Below are 22478 nucleotides of genomic sequence, written 5' to 3'. Positions count from 1 at the left end.
TGCCAACAACACAGCAGACAGTAGCAGGGATATCAGAGTATAAGGCTCTACTGGAGGGAGAGAGGCTTTTGGATGGTGCTATCTGGGAAGTGGGTGTATAGTTGAATGAGATGGTTTGGAATGTTCTGTGTGATATACACACCCACAAAAAAATTCAACAAATTTTTAAAAAATGTATTATATTTGAGGAGGAAGCATGGAAATTTACATCATGCTAATTTGTAGAGGTGATAAACAATACCATTGAAATCTGCCCGATGATTTTATACACATACACAGGTGCCAAGGATCCAAGTGCAACTGATTATGACTAGTAATAATCAAATACATACAGATTAGAGATGCAAGTGCCAACATCTCAGTGTTAGTAGCAAAAACAATGAGTCTGTGTGCAAGGAACAATATATTCTAAAATGAAATGGAGATCGTTTTTAAAGGTTAAAAACTAATCCAATTTTATGTCTTCCAGGGCTTATACTGAGTTCAATATTTTATAACTGTATTAATTCAACTGTAAACCTAGATACTTGCACCCACTTGTGAAAGAGATGTACTGTTGCTCTGGAGTGTGTTACTGAATATGTTAAAGCTGTAGTGAAAAGCGTCTAATCATGTAGTTATCAAAAATTTAAAAAGTATAATGATTAAATTTTTTTTAAAAAAATGGATAGATGGAAAAAAAAAGAAGAAGTCAGGAGACATGAATGGTGGGGCAAGTGGGCAGAAACTGGGAAATGTTCACAAAGTCCATAATCAGGACTGCCTCGGAATGGATGTCATAGGAACGAATTTGAATTTTTATATTCCTAGTTTGCACTCTGAGTAATCATGGGCAAGTAATTTCCTTATCTCAGTTTCCTTATCTGTAAAATGGATGTAACGTTCTGCCACATCCAGATTTGCTGTGTCTTTTATATTCTAAAAAACAAAAGCTGCATTACTTACTGTGTAAGTAAAGAACACTGAAACAGTATTACCCTCCCAACCTTGAGGATAAACTGACTTCTGATCTAACGAGAAATTTTTCATCCACTTTTTTCAGAGGCTTCACCAATTGGGGAAAAGAGAAAGAAGTGGTTGGTGATAGGAAATACACGTTGGAGACAGAACAGGAATCCTGTTTGCCTGTATAAAAAAAACTTTTTTGTTTGTTCATTTTTGCTTCAGAGACTCTACCAAAGAAATTCAAATCTTATCTTCAGGTACACACACAAAAGCCAAACAGTATTTTATGGATGGCAATGGATATCTAATGACTATTAAAATTTAATATGTGGACCTGATAGAAAAGTAAATTTCACAGCATCCTATACAAATGCAATCTATAGACGGAATAAAAATCCCTACCCTCAACTTTCTATTAGATAGACATGCCAGTCTCAAGACAATAAAATAACACAACTTTAAATAGCATTCAGCAGGTTTATACTGGTTCATTAATGATAAGAGATTGGCTAAAAGCATTTAAAGAACCCTCTATGCTTAATATTTTCTGAGTGAAACCAACACCCATTAAAAATATCTTTCAGAAATGATTTAGTTTAAAAGATAAAACAGAAAAATAGCACAATAAATTAAAGTATTTGGCAATCTACACAGACTACAACACAGGCGCTCGATCATAACATACCCATGGGTAATGGATAATCATTTAAACACACCTGTGCTCACCTCCACTTACCATCGAGTATGAAATTATGAAATGGTTGTACAAATATTCATTAAACTAATTTGCAAAACACAAACCTCCAAGCAGCTAATAACATTAGAATGCTGATCTCAAATCCCTATATACCCTAAAAGTAGAAGGAAGAAAAATTATCTTCACAAGGGGTGACAGATTTTGCAAGCTTTGTAATTTTGTTTTATATATAACAACTGTTAAGAATTTACTAGTTGGGGGCCTGGAGAGATGGCTCCATGGTTCAGAACACAGTTGTTCTTGTAGAAGACCCGGATTAAACATTAGAATGCTGATCTCAAATCCCTATATACCCTAAAAGTAGAAGGAAGAAAAATTATCTTCACAAGGGGTGACAGATTTTGCAAGCTTTGTAATTTTGTTTTATATATAACAACTGTTAAGAATTTACTAGTTGGGGGCCTGGAGAGATGGCTCCATGGTTCAGAACACAGTTGTTCTTGTAGAAGACCCGGATTAGAATCCCAGCACCTACATGGCAGTTAACAACTGTCCATAACTCCAGTTCCAGGACATGCAGGCATAACACTCATACACATAAAATAAATAAAAATAATAAAATATTTTTTAAAAAGAATTTACTAGTTGGGATTCAATTTAGAGAAAATTACTGGTTAAGAAACAAAGATAGTTAATATGGATGTTTCAGCTAAAGAATTAGGGTAAAAGCAATATATTTTTAACTCACTCAAATATTCATATCTACACTACTTAAATCCTACCTTTTCTACTGTAGTAAGAATTAACTTTAAAATTCTGTAGTAATAAGTCATTTAATTTGAAATAAATTTCATTTTGGAGATTTGGTTTTGACTTGTTATGCTTCTTAAAATTCCTTACATCAAAGATACAAAATTATAGAATGTTATTACATAACAGGATTTACTTGTACAACAAACATGTTTTCCACCCTTTTCCCAAGTCTTTTTAGTTTCACAAATTGGGGCCTCAGAGGAATGGCATTTTCTAAGGGCTTCCAAAGCTTGAAAATCTTTTAGACCAATCCTGTCAGATGCCACCAAAGCTTCTGTCATCTACCACCTCAGAACCTGGAATCAAGCTGGTGAGAAATACTTCTTGGTAGAATTTGAAGCATTTCATGTGGCATTCCTGCAATATTTTCCACTAATATCTTATATTAGCCAGGAGGAACTTAGTTTATGAACACATAGGTGCTTTGAAAAATGCTTGGGAAGCATGCTGTGCTTCTTTAAGAGATAGCAGGTATCTCTTTGCCAGTCTTCCCAGCAGTAGTAAAGCTAATTGCTTCAACAGTGATTTATCAATGACTTTCTTTTTTCCCTTTTCATGTTGAAGGCCAGACTGATAAAATAGGCAGGAGTATTCTTAGTGATTCTACTGCCTGGTGGTCGTTGTTTTTCACCCTATATCTATTTCTATATCTCAGCGATAGCAATGTCAACCTGTTGTATTGTCTCCTCTCTGTTTGAGGAGTACAATCTCTGTTCCTTAAAAATAAAGTACTAGGACTGGAGAGAAGGCTCAGTGGTTAAGAACACTGGCTATTCTTGCAGAAGACCCGGGTTTGAATCCCAGCACCCACATGGCAGCTAACAACTGTCTGTAACTCCAGTTCCAGGGGATCTGACAGCCTCTTCCGTCCTCTGCGGGCATTGCACAACACGGGTGCACTTACCTACATGCAGGCAATACACGCATACATAAAAATATAAAAATAATAAATAAAATATTAAAAAAATAAAATAGCGTACTGAACGGAGGAAGCAAGAAATGTGATAAGGGTGGTGGTTAAATATCTGTCTTCTAATTTCCGCAGAATTATTTTACATTTCATTCTGCTTAGTTTTTGTCAACTTCATACAAAGTAGAGACTGGGGAAGTAAGAGCCTCAAAGGAGAAATTTCATCAGACTGTGCATGTCTGTGGGGCATGTTCTTGATTGCTGATTGACTTAGGTGGGTCCAGTCCACTGTGCGCAGTGCCATCCCTGGCCAGGAGGGCCTGGGCAGCATAAAAAAGGGAGCTGAGCAAGTCAGAGGAAGCAAGCCAGTCAGCAGTGTTCCTCCACGGTCTCTGCTTCAGGTCCTGCCTCCAGGTTCCTGCTTTGGCTTTCCTTAATGAGGGACTGTAACCTGTAAGCCAAATACACCTTTTCTTCCCCAAATTACTTTTAGTTAGTGTACTTTTATTACAGGAAGAGAAACTAAACTAGGACACATTTAAAGTTCATCAGAAGTTGATTTAAAACTTCCTATAGTAGGCTTTTTTTTTTTTTTTTTTTTTTTTTTTTTTTTTTTAGAATTTGGCCCCTGGCAAACTCCCCAAATCTGTTCCCATGATAACTAAGGTGGTATACTGATCATGTCATGGAGCATCACTACTCACTGAAACCACGACCTGTGATTTGTAGCTAGTACCTGTCTGGTTAGAAGGACCATAAGTGTCTGCTGAGAACAGAGGTCCAGCCATGCTGTTCTGTGGCTGGATTGAGAACATGTAGGGAAACATGAAGTCATATATCTCTTTCTACATGAATTAGCCTCTGTTTATCTGGTAGGTGATGGGACAGGCATCTCTGACTGCTAGGCAAGCTGCAGCACAGACTGCCCCACATTGTCCTCCAGTAGGCTCTCTTGCCTCTTAGTTTTCTGAGTGCATTGTTCCAAGGGTGGCCTGTGATGACTAACAAAACCTCAGAATAGGCAAGCCACTTGAATGTTTAATTTTTTCTATGGTTTTAGAGCTACAAGGCAGCCAAGGGTAAATAATATATTTCTGTTCCATTTCTTTTACCTTCTTAATTTTTTTTTAAGCTAAGGGCTCAGTAAATAAACTCTGTCTAGCTTTGAAACTGTGAGCCTCCAGCATCTACTTTCCAAGTCCTTGTATTACAGGTATTCAATATAATTGCCCTAAAACAATATATTTCTAAAGGTATAAAAAAAATTAAAGGATATTTGAAAAATCTTTCCCCACCAGTGTTTGGAGTACATAGGAAATTTCCAATCCATCTTCCTTATCTCTCTGCTAGCAGATTAGATTTACAGAATACTTGGTTTTAAAAAATGTTTTCAAAGCTGACACCTGCTTTTCCAAGAGCAGTCTACGCTGGGCTAGCTAGTGGATAGCTACTACATGCCATTCTGGTAGTCTAAGGCAGGACGAAGGCATCAGAATTAGGTGGCTGACAGGGTTATCAATGGATGTGGCTATATTGAAGGAATATTCTGTGGACAGAGTTAGCCTGCCTTATTCATGACTGTGAGAAGAGTAATGAGGAAATGAGGCCTGGATGGCACCCCAGTTTAACTAAGTAACACCATGAATAGGAACGTAATCATAGATCCAGGGAGGACCAGTAATGCCTAAGAAGATGTGAAAAAATGGTGGTGAGAGCAAACATGGTTCTACTCTGCATTTAGATTAACCCACGGAAAAGGAAATACTTACATATAAGCCAGTGCAGGGAAATGATGCTTTGAAAATAGCAGTAATATGGATCCACTTTATAATCAGTATTACATACTTAATTCCTTCTATGGGAAGCAAGGATGGATAAAGAAGAAAGAAGAGGAAAGGCAAGCCGCCGCTTTATGTGCTCAGCACATCATGTGTTAAATTGAAACAACCCCGAAGTTCAACTTTCTTCACTGTTCAAGGAGAAAATCTGCTACTATGTACTTCAGGATAAAGGATTTACAGCTATATAGTGCTTGAGAAATATGCTATTGCTGTAATTTAACTCACTGTATGTGGGCTTCAAGATGCACAGTGCCATTCCAAACCAACTTTTAAAGAAAATTGCATGGAATTTTCAAGACATCAGGAGTGTTCTTAAAAGTTATGCAGAGAAAACGGATTTTTGATAGTTATGAATTACATTTAGTGCTGCCAGATTGTAGGGAACGCTCTTTTTGCCTCAGTATGGTTAGAATTACTGTTGACAAAGTTTTAATTTAAATTTTTAAAGATTTAAATTGAAGAATATAGGTCACTGAATTTTCATTCACTGTGTATTACTACTGGCAGAAAGCAAGCTTTGTTAGTGAGGGACCAATTTTGGCCCCAGAATCCATCTTTTCTGTTGTAGTTGGGACTGAGTGTGTGTTAGTGAGAATAATTTGATTCTCAGTAAGTCAATCAGTGGACTGAACATACACAGTTAGAAACCTGCCTGGCACAGAAATTTGTGAAACAGACTACAGTCCACACAAATCACATAGTACAATCACAAGCTGGAGAGATTCTATCTTTCCTAGCAGGTTGTAGATTCAGAAAAGATTTATAATAGTGTAAAAATACACTATATAGAGCCAAAGTCTAATTCTACAATTGTCAATTGGTTTACTGTGGTTGAAAAAATTCCAAGTGAATACTTGTAGTGCCCATTACATGTGAAACATGTTTTTAAAAGCTTTTCATATACTAAGAAACCTTAAGAACTCACAGTAGGTTTCTAATTTAAACGACTTAAATATTGCATCATAAAAAATTGATTTAAAAAGAATATTCCATGCAGGCTATTAAAATGGATATTACTTTCATGAATAGAAATTTTAAAATTCTATTTGTTTCATAAACTCAAGAGAGAATAATTTCAAATCAATAGTCTATCAGCTAAAAAAGAAAATGAAGTATTAGCTTTGTGAGGAAAGACTCATAATTATGGAAAGGCTGTACCTTCCATACAATCTATCTACCTTGTGAGGGCAGAGAAGGGCTTTCTTCACTTGTATGCTATTTGGTACTTGTTGTCAGGAAGCCCCCAGCTCTGGAGTCAGTGTGTTACTCCACAGACTGCTGAGTGTGATGGACATACTAACAATGCAACATGAATCTGTGGCATAGCTTCTGAATTTGCTTTGCCTTAAAATATCATGAAATTAAAAGAATGTGACAGAAGTTTGGGGGGTAACATACATATGTGTTGTAGGGGACTGCTTTCATAATGATACAGTCCACAAGTATTTAAGTAACTAATGATTATTTACACTGACAAGTACCATGTACCAAAATCCATAAGAAGAGGGAAATCCACAAATTATGTGCAAATTTCATCAAGCTTTTTAAATTCACCTCTTTTCTTGTTACTTAGGGAATTAAAAAAAATTAGAATCCAACAGAGTGAAAAAGAAATCTGAATCAATACTAATTTATAATGTTTCAGAAACAATGATTTACAAACCTTGATTACAAGGTGTATTAGAAAGGCAGAGTTGAAAATGAATGTTTTGAGGATTTTGCCCAATTTCTTACATAAACCGGAGCAGACGGCATGTTTCTCAAAAAAAGCCAAGTACATTTGCCTCACTTAAAATAAGACTGATTGAATTTCAAACTCTTCACTTATTCTATAGAGCTAAAAATTTAAGTTTCTTATTACTGTTCAAGACTAGCAGCTCAAATCTTTATTATTTACATATATATTATATGCATGCTATTATACCATGTATGTGTTAATATATACAAACCCCATTATTTTGGAAGTTATTTCATACTATAGAATCAAATTAACTTAATATTTCAAATAGACCCTGGTCAAGCAAATTCAGCATGTCCTTGAGGATGACCACCCTTGGTCATGCCCTGCTCCCTGCCTGAGTGCCTGCTGCTCCCAACATCACAGTAGCATCTCTAGATTCTGACTTCCCAATTCAGTGTTCCAGAGAAATTTCCAAACATATGGGGGGCAGGGAAGGGGCTGGATCCTATTAGGGGATTATTGTGAATTTTAAAATCTAATAGTGGAACAGAAGAATCTTTATGAGAGGAAATAAAATATCTTCAAAGCAAAACTGTTTTCTTGGAGAAGCTCCTAAAGCCATATGTGAGGGAAGAGGAGACAGTAAAAAGAAAGAAAAACAAGCATGTGGGCTGGGGGGGTACCCTAAAAAATAGGGGTGATTAAAAATTCCAGCATCAAACAGCAAACACTATGGAGCTAGGTTTCTGTGCATTTTTTCTTCTGCTCTAAGAATTATTTACCATATGAAAATGTCTTCGCCCTGTAATATTTAAATTGTATCAGTGAACACTATTCGTTGTAAAAGGACATACGTGTATTTCAAATATATATACATATAATAGACAAGCACCATAACTTCTTGAAGACAGAGTGAATTTTCTTGTTTATTTCTTCTTTTTAGTTTCTTAAAATCTTATTTTCTTTGCTTACCCTCAGTCACAGTCAGTGACAGCTAAGGCACTTTTAGGTATGACACACATGGCACATAGGCACAGAGGCTGAATCAGCCACGTCAAGTCAACACGATTGTTAGAAAAGTTGAAAAGTTCAAACTATTTATTTAATGTCATGCAGATAAACCCTAAAAGAGAAACACATACGACAGATAAATTCTAGGTGAGTGAGTCTTAAACTCAAGGGAATGTTTTAGAATAAGGGTTAAAATTAATAGTTTAATTCTTAAGTTAAAAGTAAGTTTGATTTACATAATTAGTAAATTAAATAATAAACCAGCCTTTTTGCCTCATGAGAAAGTTCCATTTAGCATCTACACTACTGTGAAACCAAGGGACTCTGATACTTTGGAAGATATGAGGTGGGTGGAATATTAATTGCTGATTTTTTAAAACGTATTTTATTTGTTATTTTTACTTTATGTGTACACGTGTATTGCCTGCATGTATGTGAAGTAAGTGCACCTGTGTCATGCAATACCCGTGGAGGACAGAAGAGGACATCGAATCGCCCAGAACTGGAGTTACAGACAGTTGTTAGCTGCCATGTGGGTGCTGGGATTCAAATCTGGGTCTTCTGCAAGAACAGCCAGTGTTCTAAACACCTGAGCCATCTCTCCAGCCCCTAACTGCTGATTTTATAGATAATAAAATCAACATATTTGATGAGCTTGTAAAGATTGGTACCTTTACTTCAAGAACACTATCTAATTAGTACCACCCAAACCCACTGGTTTCCCACTCTTTAGCAGGTCATTGATTGACAGATTTTACATAGAGGAAAACAGAAGGGCAGAACTGTTGGACAAACTGTTGGCTGTCTGAGTAAATGATGAAATTCACTTACAATCCAACAAGAACTTTAAATGCAAAATGTATTTGTCATTGCAGGTCAAACACGTTTGAAAGGCCCTAGGTCAGAGTGCACAAGGCTGCACAGTTTGAACAACTTTCTACTTATTTCCAAATGACTGAGTCCAAAAGGCCCAACCAAATCTGAAAGTACTCTTCAGAAATTTGACAAGGACGCAAAAGGTGAAGCTGCTTTTCCTTCCTGGTCTGGTCCCTCCCCTACTGTCTCCGGAAGCAGGAAGTTCAGTTGTGGATGAAGAAAGGAAAGAACTATAAACCTCCTGTGCACTGGGTATCCTGAATGAAGATGCTTTAAAGCCGATTTGCTGAGTTATAATGGGAAGGCTGGGCCTCTGATGAGGAACATACTAGAATTCAGGCTAGAGTTTCTAAGCAGAAAACACAACAGAAGTTTAAGGATGCAATATGACCAAAAAGGTCATTCTAATGAACCTTTTTTTTTTTTTTTTTTTAATGGTGATCAGAAGGAGATTTTGTCAGACATTATGTTCAAGTGAATCAGATGAGCCTGGTCTACCTTTACATAATGGATCCATGTCCAAGGCAACAGGAACCAACTTGAAGAATCTTCTATTACCAAAGTAGGAGAGTTTGAGCATCAGTAAGGAAAAATAATTGCTAAGCTTAAAATGTTGGTTAACTTAATAACATTGTAGTAGTCACATTTGAAAGGTGAATAAACTCTATTTTGAAAAGCAGTAAAGAAAAAAATTATCACAAATATTCTTACCTTTCCTACATAAATTAAACTCAGGTAAACCAAAAAGTTGATAAAAGGGAAAGTTGCTCTTCATGTTAAATAATCCAGCTAACAGGTGAAAAGGAAAAAATCTTCCCTTCTGGAGAGGTCTACACTATCAAGGCAGTAGGCATAAGGGCATGAATCTAATCAATGAATGATCCATAATCACATTAAGCCATCTTAATGTTTAATTTATATTACATTTAGAGTGGTGTTACCACTTTCAAATAAGAAGTTTGGCAGATGTATGCTTGCTTTTGTTTTCTTTCAAAATAAATCAGATGTCAACTACCTTACGTAGAATACTTAATCAGTGATAGGAAAGGAGATTTCATCAGACATTATCTGGAAGAAAAAAAATTATCTTGACTATTAGGAAAAAACACAAGAGAGCATTTAGAAGAAGAGATAGAGCTTGAGGTTCTCCAAGGAAGGTATGCAGGCTCCTCCTCCCTGTTTCCTCCCACTCCTCATCCCAGCAAACAAGAGTACCACACTAAAGCAAAGACCAGAGGCAGGGCAGGATGCCATGCTACTGAGGGATTTGATTTTAGCTTCTTAATGGCACCTAAGGCAAATGATGACAGCAAGGCCCAAGATCCTGTGTGTTCATGTTGAAGGAATTTAAGCACAGAACAATTACTCATGCCTTTTAGCATGGTACAATGTATGTATATCCAAATGTGTGTGCACACTAAAAAAAACTGCTGTGAAATTACCCTCATTACATGTTACCTGAAATTGGCTTAGAATAGCTATTTAAATGAAGAAATAATTCCTTTATGAAAAGCAAAGAAACCTGAAGTCATCTGCAGTGGGAAACTTTTAGTGCTAGTTTTAGTCATTAACCAAAATCTGTTTGGGTTCAAAGTGTTCATCTACAGAAAAGTGATAATGGTTTTACTTTCATAAATTTTAATACTTCAAAAGGGAAATTTAAGAAAATTTTAGTTTTTAAAATTTTGTATTACATTTTCTTTATTCTCTTTGCCTCTGTCTCTCTCTGTCTCTCTGTCTCTGTCTCTCTCTCTCTCTCTCTCTCTCTCTCTCTCTCTCTCTGTATAGTCACGTGTGGCATGGCACAGGTAGCGAAGTCAAAGAACAACCTGTAGGAGTTGGTTTTTTCCTTCTACCAAGTAGGTTTCAGGGATCAAATTCAGTCTGTCAGCCTAGGGACAAGTGCCTTCACCAACTGAGCCATCTCACTGGCCCCAGAAAATTTAATTTATAAAGAATTACACAGAAATTTGAAATTAAGAGAACATTTGGGCTGGGGATATAGCTCAGTTAGCAGAATACTTGCCTAACATGCATGAGGGCTTAAGTTTGATCCCTGACACTACATAAACTGGGCATGAAGGTGCACACCTATAATCCCAGCATTATGGAAATAAAGGCAGGAGGATCAGAAGTTCAAGGACATTTTCAACTACACAGTGAGCTTGAAGTCAGAGACTATGACTAAAAGAGAAAAAGATAAGCATCTGACATATTGATAAATATTGAGTATCAATGGAAGGCTTTAGATAGGAAATATTCCTATACATCACTGACATGAGTAACTATGAAAATTACCTTAGCACTGAATCTATATGGTATAGTAATTCACAAACCACATGAAGCTTAGCCTTACTTGGCCTCAGTTTCCACATCTGTAGGCTCAAGTATTAATAGTACCTCTTAAAGTGGAATGTTAAAGGAATTAAATAATGCTCACAGGAAATCTCAAACTGCAATTATTCTATCATTATTATTATTTTGAAAATCTACATCTGTTCCCAGTAGAGCTGGATATTTGATTAGTGGTTATAACCCAAAGCAATGTTTCCTTTTATATAATACATGTTAAGTGAAGTTGTTGCCATGGGAATGGCGAATAAGATAGGAAAAGTTGCAACAAAAATTGGAACTTACTCTGCATTTAACTAGAATATTTTCATAAGGTTTCTTCAAATTTTGCCCGTGTGTGCACGTCATCGTTTTGGATGATTTCTTTTCTTTCTTTGGATTAACCAATGCATACAAACACATCCATTCAAACACCTGCTCTTGCTCTGAGTCTTCCCCAGGCTGAACCACCTCAGATGCCCTTCCTTCTCATCTCTGTCCTCTGCTGTCATCTCTTCCACAAACCATTCCCCAACTACTGAAGTCCATGATGATTGTCTTCTCATGAGCCCTGTACATCTCATAGACCTTCAATCTTTAAAACTGACACCCCCATACTGCTTAATAGATGGAAAACCTGTCGGTATATAAGTATTTGGGGATTTTCTGTAGCATCCCACCAACAGCATACAAACTTAGAGAAAACCTTTGCTGAATGAAACAGTACAGAATAAAGCCTAGGATTAGAAAAGAATTTAAAGTCTATAGAAGACAACTGGCTGCCCATGGCTTCTGTCCTTCCACGCCCTCCTCAGAGATGATCTTAGCTAGACTAGCTGTTCCAACAGAGAACTTACTACCATCAAGAAAAGCATTTCCAAGAAGTTTAAATACTAGAAATTCATGTCATGGTTTTCCTTTCTTTTTCTTCTGTTGAATACTAAAAAGCAAGAAGTTTTGTAATTATCTAACTACTCATCAGTGATAATATACTGATAAGAAACAACTGTGATTATTTGTATTAGTGCTAGCATAAGAAAAACAAATGCTTAGTCTGTGTCCTGGAGATTACTAAGCAATGATGTTTAAAAATGGGAATGAAGAAAAAAAAATGACTCTGTGATTTGGGGTAAGTTTTCCATACCTATAAAAGGAAACGCCTTCATAAATGTAATGCTAAAAAGAGCTAATTAAGATTAAACAAGGTACATCAGAAATGCTAAAAGTAATGGAGAAAAGGAATGTTGAAAAGTTAATATTTAGGATAAGAGCTAAGTTAAATGTGAAAATAGAGCATTCAGTTGCAAAAAGTTAATTTAGAGAAACAGGACATATGTGCTTGGAAGTGTAAGAAAGTTAACGGGCCATGATCACACAAACAGGTTCATTTATCATTAAAACACAGGTTAGGATATATCCCTATAGTAGGGCAGAGTTAATACTTGATTGGTTATGTTAGCATTTTTTGAAGAAATACTTTTAAAGTCCTTAATAAATCTGAAGTTTATACTTTATCATGGCAAAACAGGGATAAACATCATTGTTCATCTTGTATTTTGAGGTTACCTAGATTCAGTCTTATGGTGACTTAGGAACCAGGGATGAAAGTCAACAACTTCTTTGCTTAGAGCAATCAAAAGTATTTAGAGAAGGTTATATATAATTAAATACCTAATTTTAGTCCAGTGAGCTGGCTTGGCAGGTAAAGGTGTACTGCCAAGCCTGACCACCTGAATTCAATCCCTTGGGCCCACAGGGTGGAAGTAGAGAACCGACCTCTACAAGTTGTCCCCTGTACACTGCAGCACCTCTTTCTCTCTGTCTCTGTCTCTGTCTGTCTCTGTCTGTCTCTCTCTCTCTCTCTCTCTCTCTCTCTCTCTCTCTCTCTCTGTCTCCTTCTCTCCCTCTCTCAAATACACACACATATAAAAAAATAAATACCTGTGTTTCTGGTGAAAATTACACCCATTGCTTAGAAAGAAAAAGATTATGATACCTGTTAAATTCAACAGTATGAAGAATAAAATAAAAAAGTAAAAGTAGAGAAAAATCAGTTTTTAAATGGACAGATAGAAAAAGGAAATTTGCAAAACAGAGGTTTAGCAAAATAGTACTATTTAAGAGAAACAATAAAAGCTATTTATATTTAAATAGAATAGAAAGTGAGAATAATCAGCAATAAGCAGTAAGGCCTTCTTTTTTGACTTGCAAATATATGTTCTCAAGTTCCTCTCTGTCACTTTACAGCCATTAGAGTTATTCCTGCTGACAAAAGAGTTAAATCTTACCCAGCAATCTTGCTGCAGTTTAAAATGCAATTTGAAAGAGAAACAAAACATTGAAAAAGAACAGATAGGAATTTATTTTAAATGGAACATCATTGCAGGTAATACATACCTAATGATATGAAAAATAACATGGTATAATAAGAGTAAATTTATTTAGGGTATAAGATTTAAGGAAAGAAAAGCATTCTCTTCACGGGTCTCAGAGCGCTTGTTTGGATTTCTTTTGTTTCCTGAGCAGTGCTGCTTTGATAATGCATCCCAGATTCTAATTTGAATTGACAAACAGCCAAAGAGATCTGGGATCCCAAGAAGGGGTAAGGAAGGTAAAACATATTAATCTTTCAATGGTGGTGGAAGGTCAACAAGGCTAGGGTGAGGCATGGGTTACACCAAAGCAAAGATTAATCTAACCAGGCCACTGGCTGCCATTCTCCTTGCCTGGAAGAAGATATATTACTTTTCTCCTGCCCCAACTACATAAGACAGCTCTAACTTCTCAGTCGGTACAGAATGAAACCTCTAGGAATATAGAGACTGCACCCCTCCCTGCACCTTGCACACAGTGGGTACTGACTGCATTTTGTCAGAATGAATACATTTCAGGCCTGCAACTGGAGGGCCCAGTGAATGACAGTTCCAATGACAACAATAGGCACAGTGATCTCTAATTTGGGAAACCCTTTGTCCAGAGTGACCCAAAAGTTCTGTGGGATGACCTGCTTATAGATTAAAACATCCCAAATCAGACAAATGCTGTGACAAACAGGCAACACTGAGCACGTAAAGACAGGCCCAGGAGAGTAATTTAAGGACCTGTGAGAGTGACAGAGGAGCACCTCAAATGGAACAAAGTGAGGCTTTGGAGCTGGAATGTTGTTCAGTGGAGACCCTGGGTTTGATCCCAGGCACCACAAAAGCAAGTCAAAGAATTGTGGACCTTTGGGTTAGTAGTAATCTTGTAGGTCCCAAACTACAATGTCACAACTTGAGTGTTTATAGGCCTTTTTTTTGGGGGGGGGTCTTTTTGAGACAGGGTCTCCCCTTAGCCCCAGCTGTCCTGGAACTCATTGTATAGACCAGGCTGGCCTTGAACTCACAGAGATCCACCTGCCTCTGCCTCCCAAGTGCTAGAATTAAAGGCGTGTGCCACTCCGCCGAGCTATAGGCCTCTTTTAATTAAGGGCTATATGACAATTTGAGAAAGGAAACAAAAAAAATATCTGCAGAGTATATTCTGAAGGGCCTCAGGGTATTAAAGTAAAAACAACTGTGCTAACAACTCTCAACTAATCTGAGTCCTTTTTACAATTGCCTTGTGACACAGGGTCACAGTGGAAAAATTTACTATGGCGACACTAATAGAGGTAAGTGCTTTCCTCATCCATTACATTTACTATATCATATGAGGGGCTGTGCTGCAAGAGAACAGCTGCTTCTGGCCTCATAAACCTCAGTGCTACAGATTGATTTCTACTCCTTCTTTTCCTCTTAATTGCAAGGATACATCTTGCTAAATGGGGAGAAATTTTGAAAGTAGTGTTTAAAAGAGAGCAAAAACGTATTAGCTGACAAATTATTCTAGAAACATAGACAGAAGAGCCAAGAGAAAATTTCCAGAAAGGAATATAGGGAAGATATAGGAAAAAGACCCAAGACAGGGATGTAACTTAAATATTTTGGGCTGTTTATTATGTCTTTCCTTCACTCTCCTGCTAACAGGTTAGGTCTGGAAATCATTTAGGTAAGTATAAATTAATGCATAGCCAACTCTTAACTAATGGTTTCCACAAACAGAAGGCTCTACTTGAAGGAAGAGAAAGGCTGTGTATGGGGGGGTGGGGGTGGATAGGGAGAGGGAGGACGGAATTAGGGAGGGAGGGAGGGAAAGACAAAGATGAATGGGGAGGGGGAGGAGGAAAGAAGAAAGAAAGAGAAACACACACACATACACACAGAAAACATTCTTTTATAAGAACTGGCAATTAATGAGTGTCCACTGCACTACTGGGCACTGCACAGTATTCCATTGCCTTCTGTGTACATATTAACAGATGACAAAATGCAACGGTCAAAGAACATTTAGATTACAAAAAAGGAAAGAAAAAAAAACCCAAACTAGAATTGTAGCCCAACTCTCTGACTCCTGGGTTTGAGTCCCTCCCTACCCCCCCATAACATACATTTGTTCAGTGATAGAAGAGTGACAATATTTGATTTCTCTTCAGGGAACAATTTCCCAGGACTGTGTTTTTCATTTAGATGTTTGTGAATTATTGATTTGTTTATAATTGCTATCCTTTACCATAAAGATCTATGTTCAATTTGGGAAGTTAGAAGCATATTAGTGTGATAGCTTTCTTCATGACAACTGTATCATACATCAAGTAAAATGAACATAACTTTATAACAGCCTGGCCAGGTGTTGCTAAAGATTAGATTATAATACTATACTCAACACCTGTGAGGATCTTGACACAAATCACAAGTGATATGCTAGGTGAGCCGTGCTTCTGAATCAATATATGCTGCAAAATCACCAGAAACATCAATCTGTGTCTATTTGGCTGAAAGTGGGAATATACCTGTTAACACAGAAGAGGAGGTAAGAAGGAAACAGACCAACCTGAGCATGGGCGAAGCAACAGGAAGCAGGTATATGGAGTCACTAACTGAAAGAACAAAATCCCCAAGTATAAGGTATACATCAAAGCCTACAATTTCAAAGTACCTTCAATAAGCAAAAGTTCTACAGAACAGGTTTCTACTTAGTCAAATAAAGAAGGCAAAAAGCATTGCTTTTTCTAAAAATTGAGATTATCACAGGACAAGGGAACAAGAAGCTTCCTCTTCCTCTAACAAAAGTTTCCTCCAATAATGCTGATTTTCTGGTTACAGTGAGTAATCCTTTTCTGTCTTTTTGACAAAAATTACTCTTAAGTTATGGGCACTGCACTAGGGAACAGGTGAGCTGCACCGAACCTTCAGTAGTTTGTTTTCACTTGACAATCAAACAGCAAATAGAGGAGCTCTTAGAAACTAGCACCCTTTCCCCCTTCTTCCTCAATTATACCCTGGTATTTTGGAAAATGGAATCAATACATATATGAATGCTTTACACAATCCTTTCAATAGCACAAACCCAAGGAAAGAAGGAAGAGAGATGAGGTGGTGAGAAAGAGCAGGAGCTGGAGGAACTAAAGAAAATCATGACTGATTTCTTATCAGTCAAATAAAGAAGGCAAAAAGCATTGCTTTTTCTAAAAATTGAGATTATCACAGGACAAGGGAACAAGAAGCTTCCTCTTCCTCTAACAAAAGTTTCCTCCAATAATGCTGATTTTCTGGTTACAGTGAGTAATCCTTTTCTGTCTTTTTGACAAAAATTACTCTTAAGTTATGGGCACTGCACTAGGGAACAGGTGAGCTGCACCGAACCTTCAGTAGTTTGTTTTCACTTGACAATCAAACAGCAAATAGAGGAGCTCTTAGAAACTAGCACCCTTTCCCCCTTCTTCCTCAATTATACCCTGGTATTTTGGAAAATGGAATCAATACATATATGAATGCTTTACACAATCCTTTCAATAGCACAAACCCAAGGAAAGAAGGAAGAGAGATGAGGTGGTGAGAAAGAGCAGGAGCTGGAGGAACTAAAGAAAATCATGACTGATTTCTTATCCCCGGGGGTATTCTCAAAATGTTCACTTACGGTTCCTTTAGAATAGATTAGATCAGTTCACAATTTGAGTTTATATAATCATTACTTAGAGAAGATTATGAAATTCCTGCCTGAGTCCCACCACCTAGAAATTCTGCTCTAACTGGTCTTGAACATGGATCATACATTCATTTGCTTTAGAAACACTCCGGGTGTTCTAATATGCAGATTGGATTGAGGACACATGACCTTCATAATTTAGAGACCCCAATATGGATTAGTGAATTTGGCAAGGTTTTAACTTACTGTCATCACATTAGGAGAAAAAGGTTACAAAAAACCTCAAAATATGAAACAGAAGAATATCATAAACAACTGCAACTGCAACAACTAAAAAAAAACTTCCAAGACAGAGGACAGGAGGGCCAGGAAAGTTTTGAGTGACTCTTGCATCTGTCCTTCTTCCAGAAGATAAAGCAGTACTTTTAAGCAGTGTACACCGTGTTGTTTGCTTGACCAGACAGCAGTCATATAAAGGAGTATTCTCTATTTTACAAACAAATAAACCAAGTCATAAATACAGGCACTTCCTTAAGGTCAAAGAATAGACAGAGAACTTAACTCTAGGTTTGACCCAAAGCCAACACTTCTCTCCTCTGTACCTTCTGGAACATCTTCTGCACTTGTTAACAATACAAGCTAGACAAAAACTTTGTTATGAAATAAAATATGCCTTCAAGATAAAGTAATTTTAGTGAAATTTTCCACTGGAGACCCTCAGAAGAGTTCATGTAAAGGAAAGGGGATTTAATCCACAGCACTTGGCAATTAGTAACATGATAACTGGCAGCGTTTGGAAGACAGGAGAAGCATACAATATGATGGGAGGTGCAATCAATCTGTAATGAGCACATACAGTCATGATATGCCCCGAGGAGGGCAGGGAGCCTCTCCAGAGCCTGGCAATCAGGAGCTTTGAACTTTGGAAAGCAATGGTATCTAAGTGGTAATTTAATATACCAATCTAGACAAGAAACTATAAGAAAAAAAAACTAATAAACACATTTCACAAAGTATAAATAAGGGGAAAAATCAACAACATAAAAACATTCTGGAAAATTCTACAAAAGAAAAACATTTATCATTCTCAAAAAAATTAACTGAAAATACTAAATAGTTTTTTCTTTTTTTTTTTTTTTTGAGGAGTTAGCTTGAGACCAAACCCAGAGTCTCACACATGTCTGAGCTATATTCCTAGTTCCTACTTTATTTCTATTGTGTCTTCAGTAGTTTTTCAAAATGGAAAATTTGATATGTGACAAAATCCAGATCTCCTACCCAGGGTAGAAGGTCATCATGTCATCCTAGGATTGGAGTCATTAGCAAATGACTCCAATATTAATGGAATATTAATATCTCTCAAGGTAGAAATCATCAAATTTAAATAAACAAATAAACCAGAACAGAGGCAAAAAGAAACTTTCTTTCTTATAATGACAAATATCTAGCTACATCTCTATATAGATCAAATACATATTGATAAGAAAAAAAATATAAAAAGCCAAACAAAAACAGAAAGACTAGATTATTTTCCATTGTTTCAACAGGCTGAGTTGCTACTTTTGTAAGACAACCTGTTTCTCACTGCTTAACAAGGATCTTAAAAACCGAGATGATTTGGAATTCTGCATAGATTTGTGTACTGCAACCTTCTATACATCCAAACATGGGCATTCCAATGCCTGAAGAATTACAGCACTAAGAAGGTTGGTCTTTAGAATTATCAGGAGAACATCTGACAGGATATTAAAGTAAGTAAGTGAACTCAAGATAATAACTTCCTTATTCATGTTTATGGTGTCAAAGAGTTAATTGTTCTGAAAATTATTTTAATTCTCTTGCTCTTTAAGCCACATTCTTTAATCCCGTGTGTGTGGGCGTATGCGTGTGCTACATGTTCCAAGAACTTAAACACACATTCATTCTGCTGTAGTTTTTAGATCATTACTTTTTCTCCTCTCTTTTATTTTTGTTGCATTGGAACTAGCATAAACGAAGATAAACTGTCTCTATAAATAATCTTTAATTTCTCTTTAAATACCTTTCAATGATTTTAAGACCTTTATTCCTGTAAGCGATTAGGAAAATGGCTCATTACATACCATAATCTGTGATTTTACAGGACACCAAATACAGCTCTTTCAGGTTTTGTCCTTCCTTTGCAATGACCTCCACACACCTGAAACATACAGAAAGTGGTGAGTTATACTAATGCATTTCCAGCTAAATTAGCAAGGGTCTGGCCACAAATCGAAAGGAAGAGGTCAGCATTTGATGAATGCCACAGCTCTCTTCTTTCAACAAACCTCTTTCAAGGTACTTCAGGAAAAGTGCTGTATTCCTTGCTTTAAACTTAAAGGTTCTGATTCCTAAAGGCTTTCATTAAATACATGTATAACCAGTGCATTCTTTAAAACCAAAGAGAAGAAAATGAGATATTCCTAGAAGATTGTTATCTTAGTTACAAAAGGCTGGTAAACATACGCAGTTCAGTGGATACATCACACAAAAAGGATATAAAATGATAACCCAACTGTAGGATATAGGTGGAAAGTTATTACAACGGGACGATACTATTATTCATAGTTAAATAGCTAATTTTGAAATTTGGTAACATTAAATGCATATTTTTGATAAATTTTATTCAACATAAAACCAAAACTTGTAAAAATCTGTAACCTATACAAGCCGGGTGTGGTGGCGCACGCCTTTAATCCCAGCACTCGGGAGGCAGAGGCAGGTGGATCTCTGTGAGTTCAAGGCCAGCCTGGTGTACATAGTGAGTTCCAGGACAGCTGGGGCTACAGGGAGATCCTGTCTCAAAAAGACCAAAAAAAAAAAAAAAGGATACAAAGCCTGCACATATAAAAACAATAACACTTTCACTTTAAAATTTTTCATTTTAGGCCACATGTGGTGCCACATGTCTTTCTAATACAGCATTTGGGAGGCAGAGGCAGGTGGATGGCTGTGAGATCGAGGCCAGCCTGGGATGGTCTACATAGCAAGTTCCAGGCCAACTAGGGCTAAAGAGAAAGACTCTGTCTCAAAAAAAAAAAAAAAATTGTTGTATAGGTCCAAGCTATTTTAATTACACAGAGATAGATATGCAGTATTTAAAAATCTTTCCTGGTTTTCATTTAAGTGAAAAGATTTTTTAATCTAGCCCCAGGAGAACTCCAGTTCCAAGGGATCCAACACCCTCTCCTGACCTTTGTGGGCACTGCACAATACAGGTGCACTTACATACATGCAGGCAATACACCCATATACACATAAAATAACAAATAAATAATAAAGAAAACATTTCAAAAATAATGAAACACCACCACACATCTCCTAGCTCAGTTTCCTGTACTATGAAAAGGCCAGTGCAGTCAGACTGACAATACAGTTAGACTGACACACAGGCATGGGCGTGCTTCAGTGCAGTCCCTGTTTTAATCTTTATACAGAGCAGTTAAGTAAAAGGGTAAAAGCAAAAAAGAGTCATTAACCTTTTCTAGGAAATAAGAATCAAGAAATTGGATACCTCTGTGTATAATCCATCAAAATGTACTCAGTATCTGTCTCTGTCTTTCAGAGATTTCATTTAGTGCCTGGCTTATTTGTAGGTATCTTCATAAAATGTCAGGAAATTTTATATAATTTTATTCCACATAATTCATTATTGAAGGTTAAATTAGTTAGAAAGACATTTTTCTTTTAAAGTATTTTTATAGAATTTTGTCTTAACGGAATGATAGACATTTTCAAGTCTCCTCAGAATAAACACAAAACCCTGGTTCTTTGACTATTTTATAAAAAACATATTCATTACAAAATGGGTAAAAATTTCCATAACTACAACAGAGAACGTAAAACAATAATATAAGGCAATCATGATTGACACAGATTACTGTGAGGGGAAACTTTAAAACCTAATTTCATATCATTCAGCTTTAATACACCATTTTAATAGGTTCATTTAAAACAACTAAAACAGAAATGAAACAATTCAGACAAAACTCACATATTACATATGACTTAAACCATCGATGATTACAAAACCCTAAATGATTTAAAAATAGCTGACCACTTTCTGTTACAGCAAAGATGCATTTTTCACTGTCCTCCTTATTACTAAAAACATTAATTAATCAAATATTTTGTGGTGAGCACTAAGAATTAGCAATTGTATTTTGTTGTCATGCTTCAAACGGTTCAAAACGCCTGATTTTCTATTGAATTGTGAAAAACTCTAAACAAATGCAGTATCTTATTTGTGTTCCTTCTCTTCATCCTATACTAGAGATGCTACAAGCACATATGGCTATTAAAGATGTGCAGAGAAGACATGAAGCAGCAAGTAACAGAAATCAATTTTACTATACAGGCCAAATCAAATGCTGCTTCATAGGCAACAAGAACCAGTATTTATATAAAATAAAATAATCGATCACTGGATGAAGATTGCACCCCAAATAGCTGAACAGCCAGAAGCATTAAGTTTCTTTCTTCCCAAAATGACAGGTCAGGAAAGATGAATGTTATGAGTAGATTTTATAAAACTATGCGGCTTGGTCAAGGGGTAGTACAGAGGCCAAGTGATAACACATGACTAGGGAGTAAGCACGAAGAATCTTGTGCCAGGAAATAAAGGAGAAATAGAAGAGCGCCTCATTTTCACAATGAACCACCTGTCCTTAAAAGCTCAGTTATGTAAGAGTTTCCAGGTATTTCAACCACCCTCTAACATAGCCATTGTGCTAGAGTTACACAAATCACAGAACAATTCCAGAAAGAAGAATCCATGGGGTGAAAAAACTATTGCTTAAAACATTTTACAGTAAAATTTAATTTTAAGTCATTCATGGATATAGTTTTTGAGTACAGAATCCCCAACTTCTGTGACTCCAGACTGAAGCTCTTGATATATTATTAAAAACAAAAACAAAAACAAAAACAAACAAACAAAAAAACCCCACAAAACAGAGTGGTTGAAGTAAACAGCTACTGTTTTGAGAGTTCAAAATGCAACTGGTTTGTGTTATCCTGGTCCTGCAAACAGAACACCACCTCTGGTCCCTGGTTAGTATCTGAAGCCTTGTAATTCTGCCAGGTCTAGTTTCTCAGGCAGCATGTGGTGATAACAAGGCACGAGAACATGGGTGTTGACTGTCCTTTCCTCTTCAGACTCTTAGAGTCCATTTTAGATTATATTTACAGGAATTACCTGATATTATACATGGCCCTGAAGTACATGTACTGTTTTGCCAAGATTTGGCATGAGTGTAATCACCAGTTCGCTCTACAGTATGCATATAGAAAATAAACAAGTGGAACATCATATCATGTCAGGTACTTAGGAAAAACTTAGTTTTTTTT

At 36.6% G+C, this 22478-nt stretch overlaps 1 protein-coding gene across 1 annotated transcript in view; it reads right to left on the bottom strand.

The window, feature by feature from the left end:
* The window catches only part of Fbxl17 (F-box and leucine rich repeat protein 17), a 479631-nt gene that overhangs the window by 154727 nt on the left and 302426 nt on the right, over positions 1-22478 (bottom strand). The window contains 1 exon segment of the mRNA XM_029565884.1: positions 19214-19290. Within this exon segment, the coding sequence (XP_029421744.1) occupies positions 19214-19290 (77 nt within the window).

The sequence above is a fragment of the Nannospalax galili genome, unplaced genomic scaffold (genome assembly GCF_000622305.1).
Source record: "Nannospalax galili isolate Female #2095 unplaced genomic scaffold, S.galili_v1.0 scaffold578, whole genome shotgun sequence".
Taxonomy (NCBI): domain Eukaryota; kingdom Metazoa; phylum Chordata; class Mammalia; order Rodentia; family Spalacidae; genus Nannospalax; species Nannospalax galili.
The sequence above is the reverse complement of the archived record's forward strand: the minus strand, read 5'-3'. Positions and strand labels throughout refer to the sequence as shown.